General features: G+C 38.1%; 1 protein-coding gene across 3 annotated transcripts in view; it reads left to right on the top strand.

The window, feature by feature from the left end:
- NRXN1 (neurexin 1) overlaps positions 1–27,404 on the top strand; it is a 460,909-nt gene that overhangs the window by 329,205 nt on the left and 104,300 nt on the right. For all 3 annotated transcript variants that reach the window (XM_063391213.1, XM_063391212.1, XM_063391211.1), the window contains one exon: positions 9,420–9,591. In XM_063391213.1, the coding sequence (XP_063247283.1) occupies positions 9,420–9,591 (172 nt within the window). The remainder of the gene's footprint in view (positions 1–9,419; positions 9,592–27,404) is intronic.

The following is a 27,404-nucleotide window of genomic DNA, read 5'->3' as shown; positions in this document are numbered from 1 at the left end:
GAGATGTTTTTAAATAACATTGTGTTAATGAACATGAATATATTTGGACATTGTTCAAACCTGATACTGACCATTCCAGTAAGGACAACAACATTCATGAATGTTCCCTGCTTCAGAGAAGACTCAGAGCCTGACAGTACAGAGCTCTGTTATTGGCAAAGCTCCCTTGGAATGGGCGAAATTCAGTTTTGATATTTCTCTGATTTTCTTGAGGTCAGCTTTTCCAGTTTTCTGGCAGATTTCTTTTTAAATGCAATTAAAGAACTTCTTGATTATTGAAGAAGGTGTTCGTGCTATTTTGCTGTGCTTCCCCCCAGAGATTTCTTCCTTGTAGAGGCTGTCCACAAACACTAATGATTTCTTGTACAGAACCCTTTCATTTGTAGCGCTTCTCTTCCACAGGGTGGTGTTTTGTTTTGTTCTGTTTTTTTAAGATGCCAAAACAATATCTTTCAAACCTTGAGGGTTGTTAGCAGCAGCAGCAGAGAATGTAGAGGTAGCTCTCAGATTTTGCTTTCCCCTTGCAGCTACCTGAGGGATTTCACAGTCCAGCCAACGAACACTGTTTGATCACTTCATGTGCTACATGTATTTGGTGTAAGGATTTTTACATGCTCTGTAGCATTAAGTGATCAAAAGAAGTGAGATCCTCTGTTGTAGCATTGATAATAGGCTACTCTCCACTGCGTAGCACAGCACACCAGTAAATTGTCAAGTTGGTTTTGATTCTGAAAGATCCTCAAGATGAAGAAAGGTAACATAAAGGAAATTGCTGCTATGGAGGAAAATATACATGGCATTAAAGTTTGCTACAGAATGGCTCTGCACTTGAGGATAAAAGGAAGAAAGCTGGCAACAGAAATGATAGGACTGCTCAAAAATTGGGACAGCAGCCAAGACTTGCCTTTCTTCCAGAGACCCCAAGTCCTACCTGTGGCATGTTGTAGCTCTGCTGGCTGGGAAGAGTGTAGGTTACTTGTCCCTGTGCGAGGGCTTTTCATTTCAGTTCTACACTTGTCTCATAGACCAGTAGTCAATTTGTGTCTGTGTGTGTTTTCTTTTGTTTTACTTATGCTGATCTACTTTTCAGTTGTAAATTGCTTCAGACAGACAAATTTGTGAAGTGAGAATATCATGCTTTCTTTATTTTACAGATAGGAGGCAAAAAAAAAATCTAAGTCTACTATTCAGATGCCCAGCTTTTAAATCACTTTGTGGACTGGATTTTTTCCTTTTCCTTTCAGTTTTCTTTCATGTCACCATGAGTACTTAGCAGCCAAGATGAATTAGGAATATGTTATTTCAAACTAGGGACCCTAAGAAAGAGAACAATATTTAAGAAACAATTCTGGAAATGCATTTGCATGCAGGAAATCAAAACAATAAAGGAATACAAAGTGTGCATTTAAAATCTTTAAAAAGGACTTTTTACCAGTGTTTGTGATAGGCATCTGGAAATATTCAAGACCCTGGTTAATATTAAAGAGGAGTTTATCAAAAGTATGAATGGCAGGTAGGTATTCATTTTTCATTAAAGCTCAATAGGAGTTGGCTGTCCAATACAATTTTTGGTTATTAATAATTCCCTAAGGCTTTTAATATGAAAAGTGCTTTTATTCAGATTCTCAAAAAATAATTACTGGTGTTTTCATGAGCATGTGTGTTGATCATATGGCTATTAATCATTTAGCATGAAAGACTGCTTGAGAATTTGCTGATTCTTCACTTCTGGTCCCAGTTATATGTCTTGCTCACTCTGACTTCGAATTTATTTCAGACACACAGATTATTAGAAGAGTTCTCTGAAACCTTTCTAAACACAGAAATTAATGCCCTTAAGCCAGGACAACTTCCAGCACCAAGGTGCTACTCATTTGTTTTACACCCTTGAATAGCTGTATCAAGTTCCAGGAACACTGTTTTAATAACCTCTGTATAAAACCACTATGAAAAACCAGAAAGCATGCTTAATTTTCAAATCTCACTGTGCCCATTCTGGAACACGTGTTGATATATGAGCAGGGAGGGGCAGTGTTTGCAATTTGTGAGTAGCTGGAGTTTCCAGAGTATGGAATTCCTCGGGCTGGACATCCTGTATTTAAGGTACTCAATATGCCTGCCCACATGGAAAATAAGTGTCCAGATCAAAGCCAAACCCCATGAGCTACCTTGGCCAGTAGTTAAGACTTTGTTCCTTCAAATTATGCTCTGTTTGCTGAACAGCATCTCTTTAAACCATCCATAGCATCTCACTATGACTGAAACCCCTGGGTGAGACACTGGCAAGGTCAAGATATTTCTTAAGTTGAAAGAGATGCCACATTAAGGGCCGGCTACTCAAATTGTTCTTTGCTGCCTGTTTTCTCAGAAAATCTTAATTTTGTGTACTGCAGTAATGATGCTGAGTGGATAATAAGATGCAGTAAGCTGCTGCTGTGGGCTCTACACCATATGTCTTTCATAACCACTGCATTTTAAGGGTTGGTTGTTCAGGTAATTTTATTGTCTCAGGAATTCATCATCAGGCTAATCTGAAATAATACACCTATAATACATAGCAGTGAGAATTACAGTGTTTAAAACTAAACAGGAAGACTGCAGACTGAGAGTTGAACTGTCAGAACTGTAGATTTATAAATATTTCTATATTTTCTGCTTGCTGAGCTTTATGTATAAATCGAATTGCTATAACACTTTAAAGCAGACTGTGAGAACAATTATTTTAACGCAGAAAAGTGATACAAGTCATTTCTTCATAGTAATAAATGGTAGTTGCTTCCTGTCCTGAAATGCTGGGTCAGTGAGTGAGTGCTCTCATGATATCTTCTTTCCAGAAATTTTGTTCAGTGCTTCTCACAGATGGCCCTTTGGGACATAAAAAATTGTTATGACACATGTTGCTCCTTCCACTTAGTGAGACACTTAGGTGGCTCTTTTTCTAGGTATAGCTCAGTTGTAAATTAGTGAGATGCTGAGCCCATGCTTCACTTCCATCTTTTAAGGGTCATTGGTTTAAGGCCAGAAGATGCTTAATTTTTATTGACCAATGCTTAAGAGTGAAGTAGCTCTAGTAGCATCTGTATATATTTGCATGCATAATGTTGTTACTGTGACAGTGCTATTTCTTGTATGTCAGCCAGGGACATCTGGTGAACAATGAATTTTTATTATTTCTGTATCGATTTAGAAAACCTAGATAACTTAATGGCATGAAATTGAGGTCATGTAAAGGTTCATTAAAGGGTCTTGCAGAAATTCAGTGTAAAACAGGAGAGTGAAATATGATGCAAATTTTCCCTCCATGTCTCTTTAACAAAATTAATGAGACAACTAATTGAGGATCCCAAAACTAGAGGACGGGAAAAAAAATGTTGCTGTATATTTATGATTATTGGTCTGTTTTCCGAGTGCTTTGTGCTGTCTCTGGAAGGATCTTGGTGTAGATGAAAAAGGTGTGTTTGTGCTTAGGTGAGCATGCATAGGTGCTGCAGGAAATACTGGTAGCATTTCTGGCTCTGCAGGCATTTTTCCTCTGTGAGTAATCTGAACAGTGGCACAGCAGTGTTAGACAGCATTTTGTTGCCAAGATTGCATTTCCAACAGGTGTGTGTAAATGGCTAGAGTAGATTTGACCACTCTTCTCACAGGAATCCAAGGGCCACATTTGGATTCCAGCCACCACTCAAGCCCATCAAGTGATGATTTAACACTATTTCTAGTTCTTTCTCTTTGTCTGGCAACAGCATCTTGCAAGGCTTTGGGTTTTAAGTTTTTCTGTACAATTATCAGAACTGGTATCTTGGATTAAAATGAAAAATGTTGGGGTTTGTTTTGTTTTATTCAGTTTTTGTTTGGGGGTTTTTGGTTCGTTGGGGGTTTTTTGTCTTTTTTGTTTGTTTGATTTGGTTTTTTTCTCATAACCTAAGGTCTACATTAATGTGAATTTGAGAAATAAACACATATTTGGAAAATAAATGGTGCAAATAAATGGTGAGAACTTGCAAGAAAGAACACTGGGAATAGCTGAGTGTTCTTACCAGGAAACCAGAAAAAGGGAAAGTTTGGTTGGTTTGTTCTGTTTTCTTTGCTTTTCCACACTAGCTATGCATTACCAGCTTTTGGGAAAAGAAAGAAAAACCAAATAGTTTCCCACTTGTCAGATGGCAAAAAGACTGAGTACCAGGTGGATGCATCCTATCAGACATCAGCAGAAATCTCTGCTTCCTTGCTTGAAGTGCCAACCTCTGAGTAGTAACTTTGCTTACCAGTACTCTGATAGAGGTTACATGCCCCTCCTGGGTTTTCTGCAGTATGTCAAGCCCTGATATGCTGAAAGCCTTTCTGAAATATCTTTCTGAATTTGTGAAAGGGCACAAAACCTGTCTGTAAGTACTCAAGGTGAGGTGTCAGGTGTGACAGAAGAATTCCTGTTTCTGTGGTGTCTTGACTTGCAGTTGATTAAAAAGAGGAAAAAAATGGTTAATGTTGGAAAAAATAGGTTACATTTGAGTGAAAATGATCTCAGTCTTAATAAAACTCAAGAAACTTACACATCAATAAAATCAAAGTATACCTTCAGTTAGTTCTAAGACTTTGTTTCTGCATTCATGAGAATGTGGTGCCTCAGGGGCTGATGATATAAAATGCAAGCTGGCACTCTTGATTTTTTTTTTTCTCAATTTGTCCAGCTGTGGGAGTCCCAGTGTTGTTGCTTTTGTGTGGAAGTGGTTAAAGGTTGTATTACGAGCTTAGGTTGTCTGCAGTCTGTTCTAAAACTATTGTTGTGTCAAATTTGCATGGACTCATGTTTGACTTATTCCAGAGTAATTGCTACAGAGAGCAGCGAAGCATAGCTGATGTTATAGGAAATATCAATTATATATATGTATTTTATATATATGTGTGTGTGTGAGTGTATATAGATATATATATATATGTATAATACTAGCATTGGTTTTACTGCATTTTGGCAGATTGGTAGCACTGAACTAGAGTCCAACAGGGAACAAATTGCAATTTCAGCTGCTGGCTTGATTTGCATTCCACCTTTCTTGCTTGATTCTCGAGTTCATCAGCATTCCTGGTGCCTCATCAGAAGTCTGTTAAGTACTTAGAGTACACAATTCATAAAACAGCCTTGAAAATACTCCACTGGAGTTGCTAGATTACAGCAGTTGCTGCCAGAGCTTTTGAAGACAAAACATTTTGAAGTGATTGGTAGTACACGTGCACACATATACATACTACACTATTGGAGCAATCAAAGCTCCCAACATTTCAGAGCACATTTAGGAGCAAAGAATTGGAGCTGTCTCACAGCTTTATCCAACTGCTTTGAAGCGCCTTAACCTATGAGCTAGGACAACAGAATTTAAGCTATACACAAAGCCTACATTGCATATTGCAGTAATGTACAGACCAACCACAAATTAAGTTATCTGTCTGTGTAGGTAGTGTAGAAACACAAGCTACCCTGGCCACAGAAACTGGACAGCTTCGTGGCCAAAATACCTCCAACCCGAAAATCTGAAGTTTCTGGAGAGTTGCTGCTGCGGCTCAGAGTGTCACAGGGTACCTGTAGATGAATCCAAGGTCCCTGTGCTGCATTGTCCCAGGGAGCAGTGGTGGTGATGTCGTGGATTTAGCATTATTCACACTACCTGCAGATCTGAGGTTCAAAATAAGTTCCAATAGACACAGTGTTTAAACTACTTCTTGAAATATGTCCCTCCTCTGTTTTGGCCTTTCTTGGAAACTCTCCCACCTCCTGCATGACTCCACTCTGTTATTGCAGCCTTAGCAGTATGGAATAGATAAAGATGTAGTAGGAAAAGAAATTGATTCCATTACTATGTTTTCTCACAACCGAGTGAGACTGAGAAAAAGAAAGCACAGGCTGAGAACAATGAACAGTGCTGTTGACTTCTATAGGCTCTGTGTACAGAGCTGTTTTTTAGCAGGGGAGCTCTGATATGATCGTCTTTGCTTGTGGGCAAAAAAAATCTTTGCTTGTGGGAATGTGAGCCTGTACTATTTTGGGTTGTTGACAGGGATTGCACCATCCAAAAGTAGTGCTGACTTTTTGCAGTATTTAGTGATGCACAGACATTTCTATAGTGCCCATCAGCAGGGTGCTGGACAGGGAACCTCTCAGTCAGCATTTGTCTGAGGCTGTTTCTGACAGGAAGCATGACTTCTAAGATTATTTTGAATGAACAAGTGATAAAGGAAAATTTCTACCACTTTACTATGAAACTGAGGCTGGCAGAGTGAAAATAGTAATTGAGTAGGCTTCAGTTTTATCAGTATCTTTCCTTTCTGCACTACCACATTGCTCCAAAAAAGGGGAAATATAAAAATCAGCTCTTTCTAAAAGGTCACAGGCCCACTAGATTAAGCATAACAAGGCTGGGGGCTGAGATCAGGTTATCTCAACAAGTTACTGTATGTCAGCTGATCCACAATAATTCTGTGTGCACATGGTCTTAACCAAGACAGGTGAAAAATAACATGACAAAGACAAATGAAATATAATGTTATCTTGCAGCGGGGGAGGCATGCAGTGAGTCAAATTCCTGCATGATAGTGCAAGGGCTTAGAAAACCCCCCATCTATATAGAAAGCTGCTTATTTCAGCATCAGTTTTGTTTTGTGGTTCTAAAGGGCTGTGCAAAATGGGGTTGTAATTCATATAATGTTTGATGTGATGTCCAGAAGTCAAACTTAAAGATGAATATAATAATCAGGAAGTCTTCAATTTGAAACACAGATTTGCTTCCATGTTTTATGGAGGGGTTTCAGAGAAGCCCACAGGTGTTGGAGAAGTGTAGAAAAAATTAGGTGTGTCCTTTCCAAATGGAATTTTTTGTGGTTTCAGATAAACAAATATGTTTGTTACAAATGTTACAGATGTTACAAATAAAGACAAAAGAATCACTGTAGCATATTACCAGCTTTTAGGGTCCTATTTGTTCTTGCATCTGCACACTTGGTGTATGTGCACAGTATTTCTGTACAAACATAGGGAAGTCAGAAAAACTTGGCTTTTTTTTTTCACTAGAAGGTATATATCTATAAAGGAATGCTGAAAGTCTTCTTTCAAGCCTGCAAAGCATTCATTTCACTTGCCAATACCTGGCTGTTTGCAAATGGTAACTTGGCTGCAGCCCCACAAGCTCTAACATTGGTAAAACTGCTGATATATGTGCTGTGCATGACACTTCTTTTTACCCACAACATTTCAATTCACTTTAAAACTCTTTTGTTTCCTTTGTAATTTTTAAAAATATCTAAAATAATATATGTATATGCATGTATATATAACAAAAAAGAAAACTGGTTTGTAAAGTGTAGGTTGTGAATAGTATAATTATGAATCACGGTAAAATTAGCTTTATTTAATCCTCAGAGCCTTTGATTTTTTGAAAGTACTATGAAAAGTTGCATACACCATTATCATTACATGCTGGTTTTCTGCATTTCAAAAATTAGTAAAAGAGGAGATTGCTTTAAAGCAGGACAATGTTACATTTCTTTGTATATATTTCTGTATAAAGAGAGTAAGCATATGAATGAAACAGGTGAACCAAATAAGCTACTCCATCCATGGGAAAAAAAATGCGTGAAATTTATTCTGAGTCTACTTGAAGCAGCTGAAATTAAAAAGAGCTACAGTTACCTTTCCAAGATAAGTGGGAAATTGCTATGCAACTCACACCAGAGGCAAAAGAAGATGAGAATGAATCGAATTAGGTGGATCCCTTATTGACACTCTATAGACATGGAAAAGTAGGACCAGCGAATGGAGAAATATTAAAACAATCCACAAGAAAAAAAAGTTTAAAACATTGTTCAGTCCACTGAGCCAACAAAAAATATTTTTCAGACTCACTCTGCAAATCTCCTCTGGGAATGGTCCTTCAGTTGTTTCAAAACAGGTCATAGCTGAGGAGCTGACAGCATCGTGCCAAAGTGTTGAGGAACTGCAGAGGTGTTCTGCAGCTGCTCAGCTGTGTAACAGCAGCATGCAAGCACTGCTGGAAAACAAAGTCAGATGTTTGAAAAGAGAATAAAATAAAGTGGACAAACTCTTGAGTTCTTTGCCTGGAGGATTTCCAGAGACAAGGAGCTGCAGAATACACTTAGGAAGCAGAGTACACACTGCAGGAAGCAGTGCTAGGGTAGTAAGACAAAGAGAGAGCAGGCACAAGAGCTCTGCTAGAGAGGTGAAACTGGTTCTGGAAGGTTTGATGTGAATGACCAAGACATACAAAGTGAAACATTTCATTGTGTTTCATCCGATCATGTAAAAACTTCATGAAGTTTTTTAACTTTAAAGAAGAATGTACCAGTTCCAGAAACATAAAATTTCATGTAGAATTACTAACTATTATGAATAAATCCCTAATCTCATACTGTTCAGTGCTTTTCTTTTTTTCTCCTCAGTGTAATAATTACCTTTATTGAATAGTAGAATTGATTTTATTGGAGAAAAAAAAATTGCAAAGGCCTTAAGTTAACCTTAATAGATGTTAAAAGACTTTATTAATATGTGTGTGTCCTATTAGAGTGAACCTTTTAATAATCAAAAGTCAATAAAAATGAAAACATGCCAATATGACAATCATTTGGAAAATCTCCTGCCTTGGTCCCAGGTATTGGTGTACATGTTCTTAGCCCTACTAGCGCCTCAGACACAGGAGTTTGTAGGCAAATCCCAGCAAAAGAATGAGTCTCTGGCCTTGGTGAGAACATTACCATATCCCTGTGTCAGCAAATGACTTTTCCTGCTCTCTGGCTCTAAACAGGGAAGTTCTTGTTAATCAGCCAGTGTGATCTTGGCTTAATGATTCAGAATCACTACAATGTGTTGCCAAAAAATCTCTCCAAGGGAAAAGCCATCTCCTTCTTTGTTATCATTTGTGAAGACTCTGAGTATGAATGAGATTTAAAAAAAGGAAAAGCAGGGATGGCACTTGGCTTTTGTGGCCAGAAAATTCTTGTATCTCTTCCAAGTGACATTGTAAGGCTTTCTGTTCTGAAAGTCTAAAAGGAAAATTTTTGTTTAATCCTCATGGAGGTGAGGAAGAGGACAAAGACAGAAACCTTGAGCTTTCCTCCATCTTACCCCATCCTCATCTTGATCTCAATCTCTTGGAAAAGGAGAGAGCTCATTTTGGTGCAATAACTCATTTGGAATATCAATTATCCTTCACAAACATGTTCCAGACTTCCTAAGCTGTCAGAAGGTTTGTCACTGCCACACGTACACCTTCAGAAGTTACGTCTGAGGAGGGAACGTTAGAAATCTTCCCCTGTATGACACACTGTCTCAGCTTCTTCTGAAACAACTCTTAATTAGTTCTTTTTCTTCTTCCTCTTTTTTTTTTCTTTTCTTTTATTTTTTTTCAACTGTGCAGCACCAGGGAAAAATTGGAGTTAAATTTAATGTTGGGACGGACGACATCGCCATCGAAGAGATGAACGCCATCATTAACGACGGGAAGTACCACGTGGTTCGCTTCACGAGGAGCGGGGGCAATGCCACCCTGCAGGTGGACAACTGGCCCGTCATCGAGCGCTACCCCGCAGGTAAGGGCGCACACCAACACCTGGCACTGAGAGGGTGGGGGGTGCCTCGGGTCTGCCTCGTTTCACTCCTCTCCTAATGCAAGATCAGCTCTTTGAAGTGTTTTTTTAGCTACAGAAGTAGTTAAAAGAATCCTGAGCAATACAGTTTATGATGATGGCATTTCCTAAGTGAGTTTAAAAGCCCAAATTCAAGTTATTGCTGGAAGTGGAAAAATGTAGTTATCAAGGCATGAAGAAGTAGTTTTGTTTCTTGCTATCATTTAGTTTTATTGCATTTTTGGTTTAGGCGGGAAAAAAAAGGCTTTGACAAAAACCACACAGTTTAAAGTGACTCACAAATCTATCCCCAAGTGATGGGGTGAAACATTTTACTGAGGAAAAGGTTGTCTGTGTTCTTTTGATTACAAGATTACAGCAATTTGAAGTTTATGAATTTAGCAGAAGACTTGCAGCAGACGCAAAGCAAACGGCGTCACAGTTATCAATTGTGCAGCCAACCACCCAAACTGAGGTGCCTTAACTTCCAATGCAAACTACAGGATATTACTTATGCAGATGGTGCTGATTGCTTGAAGAGGACCACTAGTATGACAACAGTCGCCTTGAGCAGGCCCGTATTTAATTTTATGCAAATGCCATGCACTGAGGATTACTATGCTACTAATTTTATTCATTTTAAAGGCAACAGGTTTTTCAGATATGCAATCCCTTTCTTATTGAGTAGGACTACTGAGCCATTAATGGTAACTTGTGCATCTGCACGTTATCTCCTAACAGTAGCTCTGTGCGTTTATATTAAGCAAAAGGCAGCAAATCTGGAGGTGCAAATGAAGGCAGATATGCAAACCAGAATCCCTATTGCATAAATGACAGTTCTGGTGTATCGGTTTAGAAGTTTAGAACCTTAGTTTTTGGGGGTGGACTGCAGCAGTAGGGTGTATTTCACTAGTAAGGAATGCATAAACAATTCCCTGGACTAATTATTAGTATTTAGGATGGGATTTTTTTTTTTTTTTTTTTTTTTTTTTTTTTTTTTTTTTTTTGCTGTTGCCATTTCAGTCTTCGTCCAGCTATTGACTTTTTAAAAAATAAAGATAATTTTTTAAAAATCCACACATGAAATATAGCCCCTCAGATAATTTCTTGGAAATAATTCAGACTATATGAAATAATGAAAGTATGTATTGGGAAAGAAACTATGCATAGCAGAGGTTATTGAAAAGCACACCTGTGTGCTAATATGCTATGAATGAATGACAGCTCTGGCAATTAGAGCCATTGACAGTTTCTAAGTTAGACACATCTATGAGAGGTGATAAACTCTTGAGAGAAAGGGGAATACTGAATGAAATACGGTCTGTGATCTTTCATATATTCCTGCTTCCCCTCTGGCCTTCTGGCTTTCTAATTTTGCAGTGTTTGGTCAATGGTTGCTGAAATAAGATGTAAGTTGGGGAGGACATGTCGTGGTTTGTGTTCAAGACCTACTCAGCTCAAAGGAAAAAAATAGGCTTGAGGTGGTTTTTTGTTTCTTTTGGTTTTTACCTGAATGGTGAGCTTGATTGCACTGCCTCCGAGTTTGGAAATGGTGCATCCCAACAAAGAGGAAGTCAGGCAAACATGCCAGGAGGTCTGTGTGGATGAACAGGGAACTTCTGGACATGCTCAAACACAAAAAGAAGCCTTGAGTTCTGAAGCTAGTGGCACATAGAATTTGTTTATACTAAACAAAGATCAATTGAGAAAATAGAGTGCTTTCCTTGTAATGGGATTGGTGGAGTGGGAGAAGGCTGAATGTTTTCTTTGAAAAAGGAGAACTGAAAATTACATCTTCTTGAGCTTCCATGAGCAATCTGTATGCAGGCTGCATTCAAGGTATTCTCAGTTGCTTCATTAGTTGCAGTACATAATCCCTTGGCTTGTTTTATTGCTGGATCTTCTAAGACTGCTGTTGGCCTGTAATTTTCTTTGACTTTCTCATAGTAATATTTTATGCCTCCTGCATGCCATAATATTGCTTTTGGCTGCTATCCTCCCCCTTTTCACCTTCCATCTCTTTTCCCTTCTCAGAAACAGACCATCTAGCCACACCTCTCTCCTCTCCTCTCCTCTCCTCTCCTCTCCTCTCCTCTCCTCTCCTCTCCTCTCCTCTCCTCTCCTCTCCTCTCCTCTCCTCTCCTCTCCTCTCCTCTCCTCTCCTCTCCTCTCCTCTCCTCTCCTCTCCTCTCCTCTCCTCTCCTCTCCTCTCCTCTCCTCTCCTCTCCTCTCCTCTCCTCTCCTCTCCTCTCCTCTCCTCTCCTCTCCTCTCCTCTCCTCTCCTCTCCTCTCCTCTCCTCTCCTCTCCTCTCCTCTCCTCTCCTCTCCTCTCCTCTCCTCTCCTCTCCTCTCCTCTCCTCTCCTCTCCTCTCCTCTCCTCTCCTCTCCTCTCCTCTCCTCTCCTCTCCTCTCCTCTCCTCTCCTCTCCTCTCCTCTCCTCTCCTCTCCTTCTATGCTGCTTCATCAGATTTGGCAGTCTTGTTGTTTAAGGGTTTTAAAGTTAATAATAAAATCAAGATTAGGCAGATTAATTAGTAAAGTTGCTGTACTTACATATGCTGGATTTTTATTTTTTTCAAAGATAAAATTAAATAATCAATTGATTGTCTAAAGAGTACCGACTGATCTGGTCTTTCTTTATGAGGAAAGATTTTTCTCAGAATTACACTTCGGGTTGGGAGGCCTGATTACAAGATATTGCTTGTTTGTGTTTGGTATCTTAAAATGCTGGGTGAAGATTTTCTTTCAAAAGTTACTGATCAGAGACTCAGGATTTTCCAGTTTCATTGCCTGTGTAGCCTTCATCCAGCCTCATGTAACTGCTGTGGATAAAGATGTCCAAGGCCCAATAACAACTGGTACCTTGCAAAAATAACACAAGTCAGTGCTTCATAGAGCTTCCATGGTAGCTTTGTGTGTTTTACCCAAGAGCTGCATAAAATGCAGAAGAGTGACCCTGGACGATGAATAGAGTGTAGTGTGTCTCTCCTGTGACATCATTCTTGACTCCACTAGATTTGAGTTTGCTCTGGGCCAATGCACCTTCAATTTATATCTGAGTGGGTGTGAAATGAGAGAGCTCTAAAAGGAAAAGAGGCAGGGGTCACTGATAGAGGTTGATTATCCTAGTTAAGGTGGATGGTTGTTTTTTGAAATACAGTTGGGAAAAATGTGGTTTAGTCCTAGATAAACATGAAGATTTCAGTATCCTGAAATGGCGGGATGATTTTCAGAAACAGAGGTTTAGATTTACATATGTATGATCTTCCAGACTACCATCAAAGTAATTTTTTTACTCTGAAGTTTCTTTCCTGTCACTTCTCTGAATAAAATGCTAGAGCTATGAGGATGTACACTTTGATTTCTGCCCTTTTTTAAGTGTTGATCCTGTTTTCCCCATTTCTTATGTTCTGCCTGGTGCATAGCCCTGTGATTGTAAGTGGCACAGTGTAGTTTATTGATAATTGATTAAGATGCCCATATCTTCACTTGATGTAATTATTCCATCTGTCTTAACTAAATTCTGTGTTATGTCTGTTTGCTGAATTATCACCATCCCTCTGCACCTTCCCAAAGAACTTTAGTATTTCATCTTGACCTCTTTTTCAGATAGTGAATTCACATTAACTTATCTGGATGCAGCCTAATTTATGATCATATTAAACAGGAATGAGAAAACTGCTGACTATGCAGAGCTCCTAATCAATAGACTATCCCCATTTCCATGCAGATCCTTTCTACTCCTTGTGGCTTATCTTGTCTGCTTCACTGTCTAGTTTTAATTGCCTTTCCCAATGGTCTGGCTGCTGTTCTGGTGATGGGACTGCTCCACAATAGCAACTCCAGCTGATTCTCTGAAGAGGCTGTCCTTGTAACTTCAGTTAGGTAATAATTCTACACTGAAGTGTAGGTTTCCTAAGGATGCATAAAACAAAAAGGTTTAATTAAAGGTTAATTTGTGTCAAACAGAACTAAGAATTATGGTCAAATAAAAAAAGAAAAAAGAAAAAAATGGAAATTTTTTTTGGTAATAACAAAATATTAATTTCAGTATTTTCTGAATAAAATGTCCTGACTTTTCACTGGTCAAGATTGCCCAGTGTTTATAGGGGACTTAGATAATCTGAGAACAAAGCATTTTATTTAATTTGAAACAACATTTCCCTCCTTACCTGAAAGAAAATATGTTTCAAATAAGATCAAATAAGGAGTAAAAGAAAAAAAAACCAAAACCACAAACCAAATCTTTATCATAATAGTGCTCAAAACCATATCTGTTTGTCATAAAAAATAGTTTTCCTAATTATCTGATTTTTGTTCCTTGGTAGTGAACTGTGTACATTTTTAGTAGTCAGAGAAAGTATATCAAAACAAGGCTGAAGACATTTTAAGGCCACAGTAATGACCACTCATTGTGAAGGTATTTCAGAATCACTTTTCTGACACTATTCTCTCTGTGGTCAAAGGCAGTTTGCCCAATGATGATTTTTTAAAACACACAGCACAACTAATCATTTTACCTGTGAGGATTTTCTCTTCATGTTTTCGATCGTAAATCAGACTGATGTAGAATTCTCTATCTAGAAAAGGACCTATTAGATATTGGGCAATGGGTCTGTGGTTTCACAACAGTTCCATCTGCTGAGAATGCTCAGCATTTCTGAGACCCTGCAGGTGTTTGGAAGATACTACTACTGTCTAATGTAGGCAAAAATCTAAAATGATGCCCTCCCAGTCATCCCTGGATCCCTACTTAGCCTTAAAAAAGCATAACTTTGTTGCAGCTGTCCTCACGCACCCCATGGGTCAGGACATGTCAGGGATGTGTCTGACAGACCAAGATCTGACAGCATGAGCATGTCACTCACATTGCTTGCAGAAAAGAGCTGTCCAAAGCATTGCCAGACTACTGGAACAGATGTATCTCTGATTGGGAAGTATAAATCATGATGGAGCACAGACACCAAGTAAGAATCTGTGTGAGAGACCATGGCAGAAGAGCAAACTGACATTGTGCTAGGCGCCAGCACCTCTGCAATACAGCAATCACCAGCTCTAGGGGTTTTGGTACAATACAGAATAAATCTGCACTGGTCTGGTGGTTTTTTGGTGGTTTGGTTGGTTGGTTTTTTGTTTGGTTTGTTTGTTATTTTGTTTTGTTTGCTTGGTTTTGCTAGTTGGTTTGGGGTTTTTTTGGTGGTTTGGTTTTGATTAAAGAGCTGAGATCACACGTGTTGTCTTCAGGGAGTCTCTCTGGATCTGTTGGATAAAGGTTGTTCCTGCAGAATATCCAAGGGCTAGGGGAAGGGAACATCATTTAAATGCTTCTCTTGGTCCCTGTATTCTAGAAAATAGAATAAGTGTCTGTCATATTTTCATGGGATACATGTGACTTTAGGATAAATGCGAGGCATCAGCTATTACCATGCATCCTATTTAGGGTAAATAGCATCCATTCATCTTGGCTTTTTTGTCTTGACTCCCAGAAGATGAGCACTAAGAGGCCTTGTCACTGCCTTGTGGAAAACATCATTGAAAAGCCCCAGTATTCTCTGAAGTCTGCCAGTACCTCCTCTTGTGTGGGCCACGAAAGAGGCACTGAACGGCTCTTGGAGTAACCAAACACAGCACCACCAGTGCTCCAGTGATGCTGGGAGAGGCCCACGTCCTCAGGCAGCTGCCTGTGCTCCCCTTAAAGAAGAGTCTTTTCAGACTCTTATGTCCATCTACTAAAGGCTATAAAATTAATACTGTACTATAAAAATACTACTATAAAATTAATAGGAAACATCTGTGTCTGTACATTTGTTTCTTCAGGAATGGATTAGCAGTCCCCAAGCAATCCATGCACTTGCCTGACTTGCTTACTATTGTCTTAGAAATAGCTTGCAGGCCCCTATAGCCACTTCTGAGGAGGATCAAAGATGTTTTTCAAGTGTAAATGTGGTGGAAGGGAGGCATTTCATACACGTTCATAAATATCTTTGAATATTCTAATAAAAGGGAGAGTCAGCCTGGTATCACCTCATGCGTGCCAAATTGTAATGGTCAGGGTGATGTAGGACTCTAACAACTAAATGATCACTCAGTGTTTGCATTGCTTTGTGCCATAGAGCAAATTTTCAAACCTGTCTGGCCAGTGGTGTTTGGACACAGGACTTTCAGAGTGTTTCACAGGAAAATAACAGAAGCTTCTGGCTGCTATTTATTTGCCCAGTGAGACATTGCCTGTACCTTTTTTCTCACTGGGTTCCTCCTTTGGATAAAAGAATCCGTCTTGACTCTCTCTCATGTGTGTTCCTTTGCTATGGCCAGAGTTTTGAGTCCTACAATCAGACCTGTCATCCCTCAGTCCTGGTGGTAAGACATAAAGGATGTGAGGAACACCATCATCTGATAAAGCTGCAAAGCTTACAAACCTGCAGGAATATCTTATTACTTGTTCCCAAAGACAAAATAAAAACTGCCTTTATGCCCAGGAGGGAAGTCCAATGGAAAAGACTTAAGTTCTGTTCACAGCAATTAAGCTTCTGTGAAACACAGACTGCCTCGTCTCCTGGTTTGGAGGGCATTTTCCTGCTGTGGGAAACCAGCAGTGCCAGTGAAATAAGGATATCTCATAAGACATAACTTCCTTTGGAGATAATAGCATTTGGAAAAATTTTGATGGAGCTCAGGAGCTCTCCATATGGGAATATGTAGAAGAGGAATGTGCAAGTAAACACTTTATGTATAAATTTATGTCATATATATGAAATCAGGCTTTAGAAGCAGAAGATACAGATTTAAAATATTTAGTCTATGGAATTAGTAAGAAGAAAATGGGAAAAAATACCAGCTAAGTCAGTAGTTGTTTTGTGACCAAGTAAGATCTCACCCTGATTTGGAAAGCAAAACTCATCAGTGTAATTTATGGCCTTTCATGTGTCCATGGAGTCACATCTCCCTGGGGTTCTCTTTATGCTGAGGTCTTCACTTGGGAAGACCTGTCTGCTGGTACCAGTTACAGTTAAACCTACTCTGCTTTCGTAGGAGATAATGGGGTATAAATATGAATGAGTTAATATACTTGGGATTTTTGATTTGCAAAAAGTCTTTGATGAAGTTCCATGTAAAAACATTTAAGAAAAATTTACACAGCCTTGGTGGTAAAGGTCAAGTTCTTTGATGGATCAGACTCTATCTTACGGAGAACAGGGTCACAGATTCCCACCTAATGAAAATCAAAGAAGTAAATAAATTGATTTTCAATGGAAGTATGATCATTTAAACCTTGTTATATATTGAGTAACATTTTTTTTTTAATATAAAAGTTTGAAACCATGCGTACAGGCTGTAAGAGAGACAAATTCAAGATTACTACAGAAAAAAATTATTAGTGAATGAAGAATTTTTTAAAAAGTGCTTCCTTTGACAGACAATGAAAAAATAAAATGGAAAAAAATGAAAGGTATAAAAATCTATAGAGATATTTTGAAATAAAAGCATTTAATAATCTCAAATTTTTACATTTTTGAAATTCAGAAATTATTTGTTTTATGCAATTTATTTGCATTTTTTTCTAGAATGAGAGATTTTGCAAAATCTTAATTAGCTTAAACATTTCAATCAAACAAAGCATTTTTTCTTTCTTATCCCAGAGTTAAAAAACCAACTGACTCTGCTGGATATGTGTCATACCAGTAAAAGTAAAGTTGATCCATGAAAGATAATGCACATGGGTGAGACAATCTGAATTTTCATGGAAAATATTTTTAATTGATTACACTGGCTCAAGACAAACATTTAATGTTGTACACAGCTCATGGATTATTTTCATTATCAGTCAAAAAAACCCAACTTCTGAGAATGTTTAGAATACTAAAGAAAATATTAATGGAACTATATTTAAATCAATAGCCCACTTTCCCTGTAAAGGATTAGGTTTGGATGGCTTTTTTCCCATTCCTATTTCATTTTATTTTTTCCATGTGTATTTAAAAGTAAGGTCAGTGATAGAAGAGCTTAAGAAATTAGAAATTAAAATATACTGGATCAAGTCTGCTTCTTTGCATAAATTGTTTCTCTTAGAGGTTAACTTAGAAGAAACATCCTACTCTTAAGAAATTTTCTTTTGCTTTCAGTCCAAGCACTTTCCAGTTCATCCCATTTTGTTCTTACATGTCTTTTTCAGAATAGTTTTCTCATTTCTCTGCTCATCATAATAACCTTTCTTCAAGGGATTTTTTTGTTTTGAATTTTGTTTTCAACTGCATGTGTGTTTGAAAATGGACAGTAGTGAGAACACTAGAACCTCAAGGATATATGAAAACAGTAATGCAGATATTAATTCTGCATTTTAAAAACTTTAATTTTCCTTTTCATGCTTCAGAACTGGAAAGCCCTATGTCATTCTGCAGCTGACTGCCTGTTGAATGTCTTTCCTCACGAATTCTCTATCAGACTATCCCAATTTAGGGCAAGAAGTGGTGTAACTGGTGCCACATCTTAAGTGTGTGACCTGCTCTTTATAGTATAAGCTTTGGTGTCACTTCTGTTCATTCAGAGGGACTCTGTTCCTCTTGACTGATATCTGCAGCTCATATTATTGTGGAACTCGGCTCAGGTACTTTCTTGAGAGTTCCACCGAGGTAGAGAAAACCATTGTTTTTCCTTGCAGTCATATCTGCAGTGGCTTCTGTGGCAGCTCCTACAGCACAGTCTAATGCAGTTTGGGAATTCACTGTGATGTTTCTCGTGTTAACAAAGAACTCAGCATTGAGCTCATCACGTTTCCATTACTAAAACACACGTAGGTCTTCCACTCATTCAACTAGATGGCATCAGTTCCCCAAAATACAAGGAGAGCTTTGGTACATCTGACCCACCTCCTATTTCTTGAAGCTTTTATTTTTCAAATATAGTTATATAGCAGGGAACATAAGGGCCAGAATATGGTACAGTTGACACATTGGCAGGTCTGAATGTGACGAGCAAGGACTGCTTATCGTCTGTGAGAATGATTCACCAAGAAGCTAAAGAAGACACCAAATGAAGTGGGAGTTGCAGAGAGGGGAGAACTCCAGTGCTGGTTCCTGGAAGGAGATGCATCCTGGGAAGATGGGAGCCTCAAGTGTGATGTAAGACAAGCAGTCCTTGAATTCAGAACCTGTCAATAGCTGCAGCAGCAGGAGATCAGTCTCTACATGAGACAGAGTAAGGAGGAGAGAAAAAACCTTTGTTAAATGCTATCCTTTGAGTTTGTTGTGGTTTTTTGGTTTTTTTTTTTTTTTTTTTTTTTATCCAGCTTTTTGCCATAACATTTTTATACTCCTGTATTTTTTCCACAGTTAATCCATGATTTTCTACATGACATCATGTCAAAATCATTTCCTTCATCTAGAAAATTTGTTGGCTTGTTGAATACAGTAGTTAAACTAGCCTAACATGATTTGTTAACGTTTTGCATTTTATCTCATTTTCCAATTGCTTTCATGTCTTTAATTATTTCTTTTAAAATTTGTTCTAAAGCAGCATGTATGGCTAAGGTCAGACTAAATACTTCAACTGGGTAGTTTTTAAATTCTTCTCATGTAAACTATTGCATTATCTGTTTTCTACTACCAGAAATAACATGCCTCATTGGATAGCTGGATTTAAAAACTCCTGGCTTTTAATTTTTAAACTCTGGGATAGAGATAATCTTTCTCACTTTCTGGCCATGGGAGTTCAGTAAGAATATGTACATTGTTTCTTGCTGAGTTTTGGAGATCTACCTTAGACACAATCCTGATGGTATACTCAGTCTGCTCCTTTGGATCACCATCAGCCTCCCTATAAAGTAATTCTTCCTGACTCTGTGATCTCTTATTGTCTATAGCACTTTACAATCTCTGGGTTTTGAATGGAGTTTACTTTCTTTGGGAGGCTGTTTGGGCTTAAGTTCTGGCAAATTTTTTTGAGTATTTATCTAGTTCTGAGAGGCACTGCTTTCTTTTCTGAGCAAGTCGGGAGTTTTAACCTCCTGTAACGTAACCTGTGAAAGTGCAGGGTACACAGATAGTGTATATTTTAACCTTGCAGATGCAAACTCAAATATGTGTATATATATATATATATATATAAAATTATTTTAATACTTTATAGAATTTCCAAGTGTCATTCCTGGCTGAATCTAGCCCCTTATACTGATTGCATAATCTGACTTCCTCCATCTTATCAAATTTTGTTCTTTTTAAATCAAGAATCTGATTTACAGGCTTATTTTTAGTTGTCCTCATATTAATTTAAGTCAAGTCCTGATCACTCAATCAAAAAAATTGTTTCCTACAATTAACTTTTCTATGATGTCTCCAATACTTAGCCAAAGCAAAGATAAAATTGTGTTAGTTTTTGTTCGTTTTGTCTGGACAAAATCCTCAGTGAGGATTTCCTACTGTAGGAAGCTGATAGCTACCTATATGCATGTTATTAAGTCCAGTTATAATATGAATAAAAGAAGACATTATACCAGAGTGTAAAATAATGGCATGGAGAACTAAAAATAAGACAAGGAGTTATTTAAAACTCAATTCAGTAAGTTCTCCAGAGTAAAGATGGAAGAAACTATTCTGGAAGGAACAGGAATCAAAACAAATGAAAAATTCATCTAAGTTACTGAGACACAAACCAGGAGTTAAGTGATGGATGTAACTAGGCCAGTGTGCTACCTTTCATTTGTAATTGCACAACTGATTTCTTGCATGTTTTTCTCATTTCATACAGCTCTGACTGCTCTTTGGTTACGATTAAATGTATTTGTCAGCATGAGCCCAGGTCTCAATTTCTGTATAATTTTATTGTCGATGTGAAAGATCGATGTTAACAAAAATGGAAGTTTATTTTCCCATTCTCTTTGGGTGAGCCTCTGTTGCAGCTTCCCCAAAGTGAAGGAATTATCTTTTCTTTTTTTTAAACACTGCTGCCCTTTGAGCGATTATGAAATTGTTCTATCCCGCTGCTGTCTTTAAATAAAGAAACTAGGTGATACCCAAACAAAGCACAACAGTAAATCTCTTTTTAAAAAGTGGTTTCAGTAAAATTTCCCAAATCAGCTTTTTAATTTGACAGCTTATCAGGTCTTTCTGTCAGATAATGCTATATAATAATGCTTCTTTGAGTCTGCAGACAGATTTTTTTTCTCCCTTTATTTTTCATCTTGGATATCCCGGTGAAATACAAAGGCTCATCCTTTCTTAGGCTTGTTAGATCCTGTAATTAAATTCAGATCTTGATAAAATGTGTGGCACAGTTGTCATTACTTGATCACAGAAGGTATAACACCTTTCAGCTAAATACGGCAAGGTGGCACAATGGAAGGAGAAAGAAAATGTCAAATGAGCAGTGATTCAGAAAAACGTTTTTAAAATACTGAAAGACATAGATATGTGCTCTTTTCATGTCTTTTGGCAGAGGACGGGCCAATACCTACTTACCATAATTAGGCATAGGGTGATATGGAAATGGAATTTCTGGAGACAAGAACCTCCAGGGATTCAAGTTAGAGGAATAAAATGGGAATGAAAACAGACCTGAGAATGAGACCTGGCAAATCTGTCACAGCTGGTCCCTTTCACCCCTTCAGGAAAGCCCTTATCTATTAACAAGTCCCAAAAGTTAGATCACACAAGACGAAATATTGCCAATACTTAGAGGTTCTTTTATGAACTAGTATTTGTCTTGACATAGGTTCTCTCTAACCTGCAGCATCATACTTACCTAATCTAGTAGGGTGAATTAGAAATGGAGGATTAACATCTTGTTGGTTAAGAAGAGAACAATTTACTCAAACTCTTCCCCAAGGAATTTTATCTGTATAGTTTCCTTAACAATAAGGAATGGTATCTCTGATGGCATCAATGATTTAAAAGAAATTTGTCATTCTTTTCTTTCCCAGGGGCAGGACCGCACTGTCAGTGCAGAGATTTGAACAGATTCCTTTGTTTCTCTTTCCTCCCAGCCCCCAATGGGTTTGTAACTATCTCATTAAGCAGGACTTTATATAATGTGTCACTCGCTGAGCCAAACCAATAATTTGCGAAATGATTTCCGTGTAACTCTTAAGTTGATATGTTTGTTACAGTGCCCCTTTCCTGAGAAGCCTCACTGGATGAGCATACACATGGATCTGCTCTAAGGCTCCCACTGAATCTCCCAGTGGCTGGCTGAGCATGCAAGAGCAGAACGCAGCGCTGTGTGCTTCTTCTACAATGCACTCTATCTCCATTATCCTCTGGGGCAAGCCTGGAGTCAGTCTGCAGTGGGAGCCTTTCTCAGGACGGAACAAATCAATGTGGTGTTGAGCCTTCCAACCAGACAATCTATCATATGGAAAACAAAATTAATTTCTCTGCAGTGCTATTGTGGTTTAGGTGCTCTCAGAAGATGAGGTATTTTTTTATTTGGGCACATTCGTGCATGTGTCCCCAATATATTTTACTGGTGGCATGAGGTGTGACAGCAGTATAGTACTTTATGTCTGCAGGATAAGAACTTCCATTAAACTAACTAATTCAGAAATAGTCACTATAATTCATACTGCAGCTGGGAAAACAGCAACTTGCTCTGTCCTAGATATATTTTCCAGAGAGCGAACTGCATTAAGCAGGTATCCAGAAGGACACAAATCATTGCTGTCTGGAACAAATGAGCATGCACATTCTTTAGACTTTTTCTCCCCTTTGTGCCCTGTGAAAGTGGGAAAGAAGGTGTACACCCATCTCTTCATCTTGTGATGTGATTAGATTTCTTCAGTCTTAAGCCCTGTTGGTAAAAACAAATAAACAAACAAACAAACATCACCTTGCAACTGCAGCATCCACACTGTCATTTTTTTTCTTTAATACTTTGCATTTGAGATTAATGGTACTCTAGTTGCAACAAATTCTACTATTGTATTATATCATGCATATACAATTAAGTTCAAAGTGTTCCAGGAGTGTTCAAAAAGCTGCCTTGACCCTAGCAAGGTATAGCTAAGCCAGAGGATAGGGGGTATTTTTCAGCCTATCCTACCTGTCAAAAAAGAAAACATTGTATGATTTATATAACCTAGAACTCTTATGAGCTTCACAAGGGGTAGACTGTGTAGTATACTGCATTTCAAATAAATTTGAAGCAGAAATTGAATATCCCTCAGTGTGTTAGAAGCATGAGATGTTGTAAAGGGCATCCTAAATTCAGCCTCTTACATGCAGAAGTTAACTGAATTAAAGGCAGTGAAATTATGCTTTTACAAATTGGTTTAATTGAGATGTGAATGGTTTATTTTCCACAGTGAACTATTTCTAAGTAGTTAAATGGTTTTTCTGGTGCAGCATTTGGTTTAGTGGGCATTAAAAAATGAATGAAACACACTATCATCAAGGTTAAGTATATATAAAGACAATTTTGATTTTCCTATTTTACAGATCTGATGGACATTAATAGAGGAGAGGTTTAAAATTTTTAAATTACAGTTTACACAATAGGGAGAGAATAATAAATATGCCCTTTGCAAAAGAACAAATGGTGCTAAAAATATGACTGTAGCTGGATACAGGGCTAAATCTTGAAAGTACACTCCCAGAGCACAGCAATTGCCTCATAGCAATTTTCAACCAAAGGATTCTTTAGCAGCTCACTTTAGGGTCCCAGTTCTGGAGCTTCTCTCACGTAAATTCAAGTGAGGATTTTGTCTGAACTAAACTACAAACTCAGTTATGGCTGCACTATCAGCTCCAGAAAGCTGTGGTAGGATATGGTACACATCAAGGATTTGGGCAGAGAGGTTTCAGACTCAGTTTCAGCATTCCTGCTTCCCTTTTATTAAGTTCTCTGGTACTCATGGGTATCCTGCATGTAAAAATCATCCTTTAAGAGCCAAATTACAATCAGAGAAGAGCAGCACTGCAGAGGACAGTGTGGCAGTGACTTTGGGGAGCCTGCACATTACAGCCATGCATCTCATTTTCAATCTCAAAGTTAGTGGATGTTCTTCCTCCAAGTGGTGAGCAGTGAATGTAGTTAATTTTTCATTAGTGAGCCTGAGGTAACAAGCTCAGTATTGCACACAACTGAAGGTTCTCAGTGAGGGGCACTCATTGATTGGAACACCCCCAACAACTGGGGTTCTCTACTGCCTCTAAAAAGCTTATGGCAATGTAGACAGTGTCCTGGAGAAATAGAATTCCAAGAAGACACTTGTGGGGAGGTCTCGTCTTCCAGGTTGCTCTGTATGAAGCATTACTACTCATTTGTAATTTTCTTCCTCCTTCCATTGTGCCACCTTGCCGTATTTAGCTGAAAGGTGTTATACCTTCTGTGATCAAGTAATGACAACTGTGCCACACATTTTATCAAGATCTGAATTTAATTACAGGATCTAACAAGCCTAAGAAGTGAGGCTGTGAAAAAGGAGTTTATGGAAATGGCTTTGTGGGCACAAAAGGCTAAAGCATTAAGAATTAAGAATTACCACCTTTTGCAGCACTTTGAAACAAGCTCTGGAGCAGGTATCAAAGTCTGTACCCAGGGTCTGTGGTTCTATAGAAGAAAACAAATTGGTGTGTGTGTGTGTAATGAGATCCACAGACAGGCACAGTCTTAAGTGATTTATTCTGTCAAAAAGAAAACTATGCAGTGACTTGCTTACAGTCTAAGTGCTTTCAGGGGGAAAAAACAGTAGATGTTTACAGTGCTCTTTAGCTGTTCCTAAAAAGCTGTAACCAGAGCTAAAAATTCATGGAAAAATGAGCACAGAATTCCAACAATGAGCCTTGGTATTCACTTCTGAGAGATTTACCTCATGGTGGGTCATCACATCAGGAGAAGGTGTTTTCCTGGAAGTCCTGACTGAGCTGGTTATAGGTGATAAATTAACCAAAGAATAGTTTCATGGCTGAATACCTGTTTTAGTAGGTCAACAGCCACATCCTTTGATGTGCAGTTGACATTAGACCTATGTCTTAGGAGTATATTATCAATACAAGAATAATGCTATGGTACTACTGTGTTCATAATGCAGATATAGTAATAACTTTCCAGGAATTAAAGTCAGAGTAGGAAAAAAAAAGTTTCCAGGTATCATTTCTATAGCCTGAAACATTACTGTGCTATCAACATCAACAGCTATGCGATGCCTTAAATACATCAGTCCTATTGTCAGTCCTATCAAACTGAGAATGTGCTTGCAAAAGAGCAGAAAGAGAATACTGGAAATATTGTTTAAATCCTGATACATTGTTTAGCTTTCTCTTTCCCAGCCCTGTATATTTATACATCCATAAATCCTGATAAATTCCTGTAAGGAATGATTCTTAGTTAACTGCTTGCTTATCCATTCTATCTGATAGCTCACAGTTTGTTGCATGTAATTTTTGCAGTAGCTGACTTTAGTTAAAGAGCATTCCACGGAGTAAGCCTGCATGCAGCTTTTCCAGCTGAGCTGGAGAGATGAGCCATGCTGCAGGAGTGTGTCAAAAATAATCTGCTGCCTGTATCTGTCATAGCTCTGTGGATGTGAGCTCCATGGGTGTTCTGTTCAGAAAACAAAATGGGATGTTACTCCAGTCCTTGTCAGAATCCTGTTTTAGCCTTGTACTTTATTGGTGGTAACAATCAACAATCCACCCTGGCAGTTAGACATATTTTAGTGTTAATTGAATATACTTCAGCCTCCGAGGTGAAACTTTGTTTCTAAGTTTTAGTGTTCAGCTTTAGAAGCAATGGCAAATCTGTGAACATACGAATAAAAGCACGGGCAGGAGACAGCTTTCTTTTCCAATCTAATCTCTTGAGTCCATGCCAGTATTTTCATGGGCAATGATGGACAGTAGATTGATGGACTGATATAGTCCTTCTTGCTCAGAGGCCTGAATTTTGTCTTCAAATATGCTTATTAAACTGGAATGTATTAATCTTTTATTAGTAAGTCATCTGCCCATTTTAGCTGTTAGCGAATTATTTGCTTTGAATTAGATACTTATTTAATATTTCACCTTGCTCAGTACCATCATTTAGAAATAAAAATAATTTAAATAGCCTATTCCATTATATTTAATAATGCATTAGTGCTTTGAGTTAGAGAAGCTACAAGAGTTCATAAAGCTGGAAAGATGATAATAGCCTTATTTAATTTCAACATGGTGGGTTTCAGGATGTTTTTAAAAGGTCAAGTGGTTCCCTGAGAAAAAGTAGATGTGTAAATTGTGCTAGCAGAGCTATTTTCTTGCTAAAGTTGATCTTTTTCCCATTTACCATTTCATAAGTGTTTCAAAGTAGAAGTCAGATCTACACTGTGAGTATTGCATCAGCCAATGAATTTTGTAAAACAAAATGAAAAATTAAACATATTGACAGTTCAATAGTGATTACCTATTTTCTTGAAAATTCATATATGCATAAATAGTTCAATATTGATTGTTTCTTCATTCTCGTGTTTCAGCTCAGATTTGCTCTGAAAATCAGGCAATAAATTTAGATCTACGTGAACGTTAGCTGCCAGCTTTGCACTGCCCATCCAAAATGTGGCCTCATCAGCTTTTAAAACAGAGCAGTTCTTTATATGAAAGTTGTGTCCTGGGCAAGAGCTTAAAGCATAGGGATGTCCTGGTTTAGCTGGTGCAGGATCCACATGTTAGGACTGGCTTTGGAGTCACTGGCTTTCTCTTCTGGAGGCCCAAAGCTACCTTGACACCATCGGTCATCTGAAAACATCCCAGGAGAGATCTGCTCAACGAGGTCTTCAGGCCATGATTTAGGAAAGCACCAGAGAACTGCTTCCGTGCTCGATGCTCAGTGTGTCTTTATGGATTGTTGAAGAATAGGGTGCACTGAAATGGACTTTCCACAGATGTGGTTTGTGCCTACACCGGCTGCCTTTGGACTCTCCGTGGATGTGGTTTTTGCCAACACTGACATTCCTTCTCCTGCCTATTCCACACACTGGGTCTTTACTCAGCAGTGGGTCTTTGTCCTATTTTTGAACAGAGAATGTGAGAAGTCACAAAGCAGAGCTATTAGGAGAGTGATAGATGTGTAACCAGACTTTCCCTCCCTTGAGAACTTCCTAAACCATTCAAGAAGGAAAATAGAGAGGAGTTTTGAATACAGAAATTCAGAGTTTCTGAACACAGAACTTCTCAATTCTCTTCAAAATTGCCATCTCAAAACAAAATCAAATGTTTCACAACAATTCTTAGTATTCTGGGCTGTACAACACACGCAAAAAAAAAGATATAAAACACAATCAACCACAAGAGAAAAAACCTTAGCTAACTGGAAATGTCTTGCAGATTATTAGAAAATGAACTTCATTTTATAAAAAGTTAAAATGGTATGCAACATATCTTAGGTTACAGGAGAATTTTTATTGCTTTTTTAAAAGATATTATAAATAGCAAATCAGATTATTTCAATTTTTAACACATAAAATTAAACCTCTACTGGGAGTCTACTGACAGCCCTTACAGTTTTCCATGGTGGTCTTCTTGTTATAGTTCTGCAGTCCTAAAGCACTACTCTGCTTTTATCTCAGTGAGCATCTGCTTCTATTATTTACAGTTTCTGTTTCTCTGTCTTGCCAAAAGCATTAAACCCCCCCAATATGTGCAAGTTTAAACCTTTCCATTTGAAATAGATTATTCTTTTATAGTAAAATGTCTGCAAGGCTTAAATATACAAATTGAAATGCCACTTTTAGACAGAACTGAGTCTAGAGCTTGTTTTGGCCAAGGGCTAGGGTTTTGTTGGGATTTTTTGTTTGGTTTGGTTTTGGTTTT

This window comes from Prinia subflava, chromosome 2 (genome assembly GCF_021018805.1).
Source record: "Prinia subflava isolate CZ2003 ecotype Zambia chromosome 2, Cam_Psub_1.2, whole genome shotgun sequence".
Taxonomy (NCBI): Eukaryota; Metazoa; Chordata; class Aves; order Passeriformes; family Cisticolidae; genus Prinia; species Prinia subflava.
This window is presented reverse-complemented; position numbering and strand designations above follow the sequence as displayed.